General features: G+C 43.7%; 1 protein-coding gene across 1 annotated transcript in view; it reads left to right on the top strand.

Moving 5' to 3' along the window:
- The window catches only part of COMMD9 (COMM domain containing 9), a 28193-nt gene that overhangs the window by 11900 nt on the left and 5114 nt on the right, over positions 1-11179 (top strand). Inside the window, exons 2-5 of the mRNA XM_006864897.1 lie at positions 138-263; positions 6659-6798; positions 9923-9957; positions 10671-10774. Of these exons, the coding sequence (XP_006864959.1) occupies positions 138-263; positions 6659-6798; positions 9923-9957; positions 10671-10774 (405 nt within the window). The remainder of the gene's footprint in view (positions 1-137; positions 264-6658; positions 6799-9922; positions 9958-10670; positions 10775-11179) is intronic.

The raw sequence follows: 11179 nt of genomic DNA, 5'->3' as shown, positions 1-11179 counted from the left end.
CTTCATGTCTTGATTTCCTCTTGTTTACTGAAGGGTGTGTTCACTGGGTGCCATTGCATGACAGATAGTATTATGTTCTAGAACATGCGTTTTCAGAGTCTGAGTTTGGTTTTTCCCCTTTGTGAATTAATTTGTAGGCCTCCTCGAAAGATGTTGTTAGACAGCTGTGTCAGGAGAGCTTTTCCAGTTCATCCGTTGGCTCGAAAAATCTCTTGGATGTTACATGTTCCAGCTTGTCTGTGACCCCGGAGGAGGCGGATCAAGTAAGTGTGGTCAGACATGCCTTCTGGCCCCTGATTCCTCTCTCTTACCTTGTTAATCTCATTCTTGATGTCCCAGTCATTGCCATATCCAAGGGCATTTACCCCCTGAAATGTCTGTTAATGTTTCTGCAAACTTAAGGTAGATTGCTTTTTAAAAATATTTTGTTGTTTTTAGGTGCCATCGAGTTGGTTCCAACTCAAGCATAACAGTATGAAAAAGTGTCCAGCCCCATGTCATCCGCACAATTATGACATTTGGGCCCATTATGTCTGCTATGGTGTCAGTCAGTTCATCACATTGGGGTCATCTTCTTTTTTCCTTGACCCTCCACTTTACCAAACATGATGTCCTTCTTCAGGAACTAGACCTTCCTCACATGTCCTAAGTATGAGAGACCAAGTCTCTCCATCATCACTTTGAAAGAGTAACCTGACTGTACTTCTTCCAAAACAGAGTTACTCTTTCTTCTGTTCAAAAGCTATTGGCTTTGAACCCTTCCCTTTGGCATTTATTTTCCTTTTCAGACCAGTTACCTAGGCAGTATTGACAAAAAAACACCTTTTTGTGATTCCTACCCCCCCCCCCCCGCCCCAAATCTGCAGCCTGTTTCTACTGCTAATACATTGTCAGTTGAATAGCTCAGGACAGACTTTAGTGGGCTCTCTGGGCAGCTGCTGCTTGGGGCCTGAGTGAGATTAGGGAGAGCTGTATGCTGGGTCCGACTCAGGCATTGGTCATTGAAAACCTTAGGAATAGCCGTGGAACACTGTCAGCGCCAGAATATTGATTATTGAACATGATGAAGAGCACCACCAGAATATTGTCAGATATAGTGCTGGAAGCTGAGCCACTCAGGTTGGAAGGCACTCAAATGTGACTGAGGAAGAGGAGCCGCCTCAAAATACAGTTGACTGTGATGATGTGAATGGAGTAAAGCTTCAGGGCCTTCATTTGCTGATGGGGCACAACTCAAATTGAAGAGAAATAGCTGTAAACATCCATTAATTAAACAGAACATGAAATGTATGAAGTATGACTCTAGGAAAATTAGAAATTGTGAAATGAAATGCATAAACATCAATATCCTAGGCATTAATGAGCTGAAATGGACTGGTATTGACTATTTTAAATCTGGCAGTCACATGGTTTACTATTCTGGGAGTGACAAATTGAAGAGGAATAGTGTCATATTTATCATCAAAAAGAGCATATTAACATCAGTCATGAAGTACAGCACTGTCTGTGATAGGATAATATCCCTACACCTACAAGGAAGACCAGTTAATACCACTATTATACAAATTTATACACTAACCACTAAAGTCAGTGATGGTGAAATTGATCAAGAGACAAAGTCTGAAGTCTGAAATTGATCAAACATGCAGTGAAAATGTATTGATAATTACTGGTGACTAGAATGCAAAGGATAAGGAAGACCATAGAAGAATTCTTTTGAGTTATGGTGTTGGAGGAGAATATTGAAAGTGCCATGGGCTGCCAAAAGAACCAATAGATCCATTTTAAAAGAAGTGCAGCCAGAGTGCTCTTAGAGCCCAAGATGGCCAAACTTTGTCTCCCATACTTTGGATATATTGTCAGGAGGAACCAGTTGCTGGAGAAGGATCTCATGTTTGGTAGGGTGGAGGGTTAGAGAAAAAGAAGAAGATCCCCAACAAGATAGATCGGCTAAGTGGCAGCATTGATGGACTCAAGTGTGGCAACAGTAGTGAAGTTGGCCCAGGATCAGCCAGTGTTTTGTTCTGTTATGCATAAGGTCGCTATGGGTCGGTACCGACTCAATGGCACCTAACAACAACAACAACAGATTGCAAAGGTTGGCAACAAAGAGGAAGAATCAGTAGTTGGAAAATGTGACCTTGGTGATAGAAACGATGCTGGAGATCACATGATAGAATTTTGCAAGACCAATGACTTCTTCATTGCAAATACCTTTTTTAAACAACATAAAAAATGACTATACACATGGACCTCACCAGGTGGAATAAACAGAAATCAAATTGACTACATCTGTGGAAGGAGACAGTGGAAAAGCCCCATATCATCAGCCAAAACAAGGCCAGGGGCAGACTGTGAAACAGACCAACAATTGCTCATATGCAAATTCAGACCTTGAATATATCCCACCTGAATTTAGAGGTCATCTGAAGAACAGATTTAATACATTAGACACTAAAGACCAAGACCTGGAAAATTGTGGCATGACATCAAGAACATCAAAGCAAAAGATCATTGAGAAGGCAAGAAAGAAGGAAAAGACCAAAATGGATGTCAGTAGAGACTCAGAAACTTGCTCTCCAGCGAAGAGATGCTAAATCAAATGGAAGAAGCGAGGAGGTATGTGTGCTGAACAGAAAATTTCAAAGGTCAGCTCAAGAAGATAAAGTCAAATATTGTAACAAAATGTGCAAAGACCTGGAGTTAGAAAATGAAAAGGGAAGAACATGCTCAGCATTTCTAAAGCTAGGGGAACTGAAGAAAAAAATTCAATCCTCAACTTGTGGTATTGAAGGATTCTATGGGCAAAATACTGAATGATGCAGAAAGCGTCAAAAGAAGATGGAAGGAATACACAGAATCACTGTACCAAAAAGAAATGGTTTATGTTCAACCATTTCAAGAGGTAGCATATGATCAAGAGCCAATGTTCCTGAAGGAAAAAGTCCAGGGTATATTGATGTCATTGGCAAAGAACAAGGCTCCAGGAATTGATGGAATACAAGTTGAAATCTTTCAACAAACTGATGCAACACTGGAGGCACTCATTCATCTATGCCAAGAAATTTCAAAGACAATTACCTGGCCAACTAACTGGAAGAGATTGGTATTTGTGCCCATTCCAAAGTGAATGCAGAAATCATCGGACAATATCATTGATATCCCATGCGAGTTAAGTTTTAATAAAGATAATGCAGAAACAGCTGCAACTATACATTGACAGAGAATTTCCAGAGGTTCAGGCTGGAATCAGAAGGGGACATGGAATGAGAGATACCATTACTGACATCAAATGGATCTTGTCTGAAAGTAGAGAATACCAGAACGATGTTGACCTGTGCTTTGTTGACTGTGTAAAGGCTTTCAATTGAATGGATCATGACAAGCTATGGACAACATTGCAAAGTATGAGTATTCTGGAACACTTAATTGTGCTCATGAGGAACCTGTACATAGACCAAAAGGCAGTTGTTTAAACGGAACAAGGGAACGCCAAATAGTTTAAAAGTAGGAAAGGTGTTTGCCAGGGTTGTATTGTTTCACCATACTTATTCAATCTGTATGCTGAGCTAATAATCCGAGAAGCTGGATTATATGAAGAAACACGTGGCATCAGGATTGGAGGAAGACTTATTAACAACCTGCAATATGCAGATGATACAACCTTGTTTGCTGAAAGCAAAGAGAATTTAAAATACTTACTGATGAAGATCTAAGACCATAGCCTTTAATATGAGTTGCATCTCACCGTAAAGGACAAAAAAAATCCTCACCACTGGACCAATAAACAACATCCGTATAATTGGAGAAAAGTTTGAAGTTGTTGAAGACTTCATTTTGCTCAGATCAACCATCCACATTCATGGAAGCAGCAGTCAAGAAATCAAATGATGTATTGCATTGGGCAAATCTGCTGCACAAGACCTCTTTAAAGTGTTGAAGAACAAAGATGTCAGTTCAAGGACTAAGGTGTGCCTGACCCAAGCCATGGTGTTTTCAGTAACCTCATATGCATGCAAAAGTTGAACAGTGAATAAGGAAGACCATTGAAGAATTGATGCATTTGAGTCATGGTGTTGGATCAAAATATTGAAAGTACCACAGACTACCAAAAGAACAAATAGATTTGTGTTACAGCCAGAGTGCTCCTTGGAAACCAGGATGGCCAGACTTCATCTCTCATACTTCAGACATATTGTCAGGAGGGACCAGTCACTGGAGAAGATATCATGTTTGTTAAGGTGGAGGGTCAGAGAAAAAGAGGAAGACCTCTAGTGAGATGGATTGGCACAGTGGCTTAAACTCAGCAATGATTGTGAGGTTGGCCCAGGACTGATCAGTGTTTCGTTCTGTTGTGCATAGGTTCTGATGACACCTAACAACAAACAATAACTCTGGCTCTTTCCAGAGGACTTTTTGTACCAGAATCCTGCCTCCTCACCCCTTTGACCCACATGAAATTTCCATCTGCCCAGTGCACCCAATCTCAGCTGGTGGCCAAGAGCAAGAATAAGCGAGTCACATTAAGTTATGTAGCGCTGACTGTTTTCTGTTTCCTGGAGAGTGCATTTCTGAAACAAGACTTGGCTCTTCCAAATAAGCCTGTGTTCATTTTTCAAAAATCTTGTTGAATAAAACCGATGTTCTCCCATGTAAACCGTCACTCAATTCACAATAAAAACTTAAAAACAAGATAACAGGAGGCAAAGTTATGCAAACATCTTAGCCAAAACCAAGCACCTTGAGGGAATGAGTTGCTGGGGGTGGGGGTGCGGGCTCAGGATCATAGTCTTGGGCAACATCAAGGTCAGTTGGCTTAACATAATCCACAAAGGCAAGTTCTACATCCCACTTTGGTGAGGATTGAGTGGGGTCTTAAAAGCTCATGAGCAGCCATCTACGGTGCAACTATTATTCTGTCTCTGTGCAGAGGAAAGGAGAAGGATGAAAATCAAAGACACAGGGAACAACTATCCCTGTGTAAACGTTAGTCTCCACAACTCTGAGACCAGAAGAACTAGATGGTTCCCCACTACCACAACCAACTCTGAAAAGGATCGCATAATGTGGGAGAAAACTGTGGAACAAAACTTAGAATCAGGAGAGAGACTGGTGGAACCTGAGACTGTAGCCCTCGATCTCCCTGTCGGCCTGGAATTGCGCTTACTCCCTGACTTCACTAGTAGTCCAACAACAGACCGTCTACAAGAGGAGCAGTAACAGTAGGGAGGAAGGCAGCTCTTAGAACAGTCAACCGTTAGCCATCAAAAGGACAGCCTTGAGTCAGCGACAAAGTTCAGGAGGGTTAGGAAAGAAGGAGGCATGGAAACAGGAAACAGAGAGGACATGGGATGACTGATGTTACACTGAGGGGACTGCAATCAATGAAAGGGAACAAAAAAGTGTATGTAATTATTGAACGTAAACCTGAAGATCTCTGTAATCTTCACCCAATTCACAATAAGAAGTAAATAAACAACAACAACAACAACAAAAAACCCTGGTAGGAGCTTTATCATTGAGATCAGCTGTTGAAAAGGAAGACAGCAGATGCAGGATTCCAAAAGTGAGCTGGAGTCTGAGTTTGGGTGCTCCTTAAAGTAGACCCTGAGGCCGGAACTGGGAAGGGATCCATGCCACTGAAGCGTGGTTACTGCTGTGGACAACTGGGATTCAGGCCCCTTTGGAAGCTCCAATGCCTCAGTGGTTAACGCTCGGCTGCAAGCAGAAATGTTGGTGGTTCGATCCCACCCAGCTGCTTTGCAGAACAAAGACCTAGCAGTCTGTCTCTGTCATGATTTGGGGGCAATAATACTGTGCCTCGTGGGGTTGCTATGCATGGAATCAACTGGATGGCAGCTAACAAGACGACACTATATGGAACTCTCCTCCCACTGGAGGACAAGGAGGCAGGAGCATTTGTTACTGATCTGCACCCCTCATCGGTCAAGGGTTAACTTCCCTGCACTCCTGGGCTGTTCCTCTCTGCAGCCCAGCAAGCTCCCATCTCAGAAGAGTGTTCTTAGGCTCCACTAGGCGTAATGGTCACACTTGGCACCTGGCAGGGCTGGCCAAGCATTCCTTGTCCACAGGAAGCTCCCAAAGCAGGAGCCACCCAGTCAGCCGGGAACTGTTCTTCGTTGCTCCCAGGTTGTAGCTGTGTACGAGGGCATGAAGCGCCTACCACTGTGGCTTCAAACCCACAGCCCACAGGAACCAGTAGCTTTTGTAACAATCCCATCAGTACAGCTTCTGGTTGTCTTAGGAGTCAGGTGCCCAACCCAAAGAAGTGCAGAGCTATGGGGTCCCAGCAGGGGTTTGCACAGTCTGCCCAGTCCAAGTTGACCAAAGTCAACCCTGAGGCAATTGGCCCGAGCTACGTTGCCTAGTAACGTCCACTTTTCTCAGGTTACCAGGGCAACCGTGCTAGAAAGTTAACTGCAAGTCTGACTGTCATTCAGAAGTAAAAGGGATTTGTTGACCTTTTACCCACCAGCAGAGTCACTGCCTTGGGCTTCTGTAGCCCTGGTGGAGTGAGTTGATAATGTTGAATGACTGGCCCCCTAGCAGCAGAGGAGGGATAGAGCTCTGGCCCCTGCCTTGTTGCTCCTCACCGCCAGGGCTGACACATCTGTCCTACAACTGCTCTATCCGACAGCTGCTCCGGGCTCTGCACTGCCTCACAAGGATGGTGGTATTCCGGGACCTGTCTTCCGCCGAGGCAATTCTGGCTCTCTTTCCTGAAAACTTCCACCCAAACCTCAAAAACCTGCTGACAAAAATCATCCTAGAACACATGTAAGTGGACGTTACCTCAGCGTCTGTTCCATTTAACTTGGATGCGTTTCTTATTTATTTGTAGTCCTAATTTAGGAGCCTGGTGATGTAGCTGTTAAGAGATCAACTGCTAACCATAAGGTTGCTAGTTTGACTCGGCTAGCCGCTCCACCACGGGAGAGTCACATGGCAGTCTGCTTCCGTAAAGGCCACAACCTGGAAACCCTATGGGTCATGAACCCTGCCCTATAGAATCGCTCTGAGTTGGAATTGTCTCAGTGGCAACCAGTTTAATTTTGGTTTTTATTTTAGAAGTAATGTTTATGGTTGAGAAGTTCAGAAACAAAGATAAGTGAAGAGAAGAAAATAGGACCCCCCACCCTTCCATCAAAGTCCTGGTGTGGCGCTGTGGGTTACTGCGCCAGACTGCAAAGCCATTTGAACTGCAAGGTTGGCAGTTCAAGCTCACCAGCTGCTCCTCAGAAAACCTATACAGGGTTGCTATGGGTCGGAACCGACTCAACAGCACTTAACAACAACAACACTCTCCCATCAGCCCACTCCCCAAAGGTTAGCAATATTAATTCCTTAATGAAAAGCCTTTAGTTGTTAAGTGCCATTGCGTCGGTTCTGACTCATAGCGATTGTGTATAGGGTTTCTGAGGAGTGACTGGTGGGTTTGAACCATCAACTTTGTTAGCAGTCCAGTTCTTATCCTATAGCACCACACCAGGACTCCCAGAAAACCTTTGTTGTTGTTGTTAAGTACCATGGAGTTGTTTCCGACTCACAGTGACCCTACACAGGTTTTCCAAGGCTGCAAATCTTTTACGGGAACAGAAAGCCTCATCTTTCTCCCGCGGAACAGCTGGTAGTTTCAAACTGCCGACCTTGAGGTTAGCAGCCTGATTCGTAACCACTACGCTACCAGAGCTCCTTCAGAAAATCTTTTGGACATGTTTGTTTCTAACACTGACACAGATTGAAAGAGCTTGGTGTTTTGTTCTTTTGACAAAATAATTTCATCTTGCTTATTTTCAGTTAACACTATTAACACAAATGGCCTTTTAGGTCAATAAATGTTTATCTCCAATATCACTTTTACTGGCTAACTAAATTCCAGTGTATGATGAATGATGTGTAGTTTACTTACGAATGTCCTTGCTGTTGTTAAGTGCTATTGAGTCGGTTCCGACTCCCAGTACCCCTGTATAGGGTTTCCAAGGAGCAGCTGGTGGGCTTGAACTGCTGACCTTGGGCATTTAAGCTATTGACAGCATTTTCCCTCGGTAAACAATTTATGGAGTCCTGGTGTGGTGCTATAAGACAAGCACTGGACTGCTAACTGTAAAGTCTAACTGGCAGCTAACTGGCAGCAGTTCAGATCTACCAGCTACTCTTCGGAAACCCTGTACACGGTCACTATAAGTCGGAACCAACTCGACAGCATTTAACAACAATAGTTGAAATTTTGCTCAGTTGCTTCATTTCCTTTCTGGGTTAAAAGTAATGGACATATTAAAGATTTGGCTTTCTGCTATCGCTGTTCCCTTAGAAAGATTGTACCGATGATGTTCCACCAGCAGATCAGTGTGACTGCTCCACACATCCTTACCAACACTGGGGGGGCTTTTTTATTACACTTTTTCCAGTTTTACAAATGGCAAATGGTAGCTCATTTCAACTTACATACCTCTAATACTACCCGCTGGCTGCCATCGAGTTGATTTTGGCTCAGCTACCCTATTGGACCAATAAAGAACATTCTTATCAACGGAAAAAAGATTGAAGTTGTCAAGGACTTCATTCTTCTTGGATCAACTATCAACACTCTTGGAAGCAGCAGTCAGGAAATCAAACGACATATTGCATTAGGCCAGTCTGCTGCACAAGACCTTTTTTAAAGTGTTGAAGAACAAAGATGTCAGCTTGAGGACCAAGGTGCACCTGACCCAGGCCATGGTATTTTCAATAACCTCATACACATAGGAAAGCTGGACAGTGAATAAGGAAGACCATAGAAGAATTGATGCCTTTGAGTTATGGTGTTGGAGGAGAATATTGAAAGTACCATGGTCTGTCAAAAGAACCAACAGATCTGTGTTGGAAGAAGTGCAGCCAGAGTGCTCCTTGGAGGCCAGAATGGCCAAACTTTGTCTCTCATACTTCAGACATATTGTCAGGAGGGACCAGTCACTAGATAATGATATCATGTTTTGGTAAGGTGGAGGATCAGAGAAAAAGAGGAAGACCCCCAACGAGATGGGATTGGTCAAGTGGCAGCATCAGTGGACTCAAGTGTGGTGACAATAGTGAGGTTGGCCCAGGATTGGCCAGTATTTTGTTCTGCTGTGTATAGGGTCACTATGAGTTGGTACTGACTCAATGGCAGCTAACAACAACAACTCTATTGGCAGAGTGGAACTACCCCACAGGGTTTCTGGACTATATCTTTACGGAAGTAGACTACCTCATCATTCTCTATGTAGAAGCTGGCAGACTCAGACTTGTAGTTAGCAGCCTAATGCTTAACCCATGTGATATTAAATAGGTTTTTCATATGTTTATTAGACATTTTTACGTCTTTGGCAAATTATCGGTATATTTTCTTGGCAGAGGAAGATTCATTTAAACACACATAAAGTAAAACTTAGCAACCACCCTCCAATACTATTAACGGATCATGTCTACTTACAAACTATAGTTGTTTATTAAGAATTTTCTCATGCATGACCACATTTTATTCTGACTCTTGGCCTCACCCCATGTTGCTATTGGTTGTAGCATTAAACAGGCCTGTTTAGATGTGTTTGACATAAAGCTCCAATTCTTTGTAATAGTTACTCAGTGAAAAAAGGGTAAGTTGACCATTTCTCTGTTTTGCCTCTGAAAACAATAGCACAATCTGATCACAATGCTTTTTTCCCCCTGAAGCTATAAAAGTGCAACATCATTGAGCTTGTAAAAGCAAATGAAACTGCTTCTTAAAGGCAGGGTTTCTGTGCTCCTTTTCTTTGGGATTTAGGGATACTTGTCTGAAGATCACAGAAAGAGCAGAGGCCTAGGTTCAAGGGCCTGTCTTGTCATAAAGCTCAATTCCCATCTTTCCCTCATTGTCTCCTCCTCTTTTTTCCCTCCCGAGCAGATCTACGTGGAGAACAGAAGCCCAGGCCAATCAGAGTGAGTACTGAGAGGTGGACTTCTCTCCCCGCTCCCCCCACCCACCTCCCTACCCCACTCCCCGTCTCTCTCACACACACACACACCCTCTCTGCCATCTCCACCTCCAGCTCAGAATCTCTGCCTAATGGCCAGTCTTTAACCAGAATGAACTCTTCTGACCCCAAGCCACACAGTGTGTAGTGTATTGTGACTAGGGGGAAAGCGAACACTCATTGAAATTTGGTTGAAAGATTGAATAAAAGCACATGTTTAGCACATTTACTGTGACCCAGTCACATTGCTGGAATACCTTACCTACAGTAACTCATTTCCTTCTCGCAACAACCCTTTGAGGGAGTTGTTTTATAAATGAGGAGCTTGGGGTTCAGAGGTTAAAGTGGTAGAACCTCAATTGAAACCAAAGTCTGTTTGTCTCTTAAATGAACTCTTACCACTGTTGCCGAAGCTACACGTTTCAGGCAGACTCGGGCTATGACCGCATCTTCCTGCCTGTGTCATTTCTCATTTGGTTCTGAAAGAGACATTTGTCACTAAGTGCAGGTGGCCTGGAGCAATGCCTCTATCTCTGGGGCCTGTGCACTGTCTCTGTCTCAGAGCCTTGCAATGTGGATTACCTGAGTTACACGTACACAGCCCGGTCGGAGAGTAAAAGGTTGGCGAACGCAGCTGGCTGCAGTCCTGATTCCTGAGCTTGGTTGTCCTCCCCACAGTCTCTCTGCCGCGGCTGGTCGACCTGGATTGGAGAGTCGATATCAAAACCGCCTCAGACAGCATCAATCGGATGGCGGTGCCCACCTGCCTGCTCCAGATGAAGGTACTTCAACTGTTCTGCTCATTAGAAAGAAAGAAGGGTGACTTGGTACCCCTGCAGACCACCTAAAAACCCTGATCTCCAGTCCTTTAACCCCTTAAATGAAAAGCAAAATGATACAGCACCCCCTCAGAGACGTGTAGAAGTAGTCCTCTGACTTACGACAGCATGATTCTGTTCCAATCACTCCATCGTAAGTCGGTTCTGATGTAAGTCGAAGACCTCTTTATTTTTCAGTGTTCATTATCATTGCCTTTATTATCATTATCCTAATGAATGCTGTCCTTGAGCATCTGCTAGTGAGTATGATTGTTGTTGTTAAGTGCCTTCTAGTCAATTCTGACTCATAGCGACCCTATATAGGGTTTCCAAGGAGCAGCGGCTGGTAGGTTTGAACCGCTGACCTAG

Source organism: Chrysochloris asiatica, unplaced genomic scaffold, assembly GCF_000296735.1.
Source record: "Chrysochloris asiatica unplaced genomic scaffold, ChrAsi1.0 scaffold00072, whole genome shotgun sequence".
Taxonomy (NCBI): Eukaryota; Metazoa; Chordata; class Mammalia; order Afrosoricida; family Chrysochloridae; genus Chrysochloris; species Chrysochloris asiatica.
This window is presented reverse-complemented; position numbering and strand designations above follow the sequence as displayed.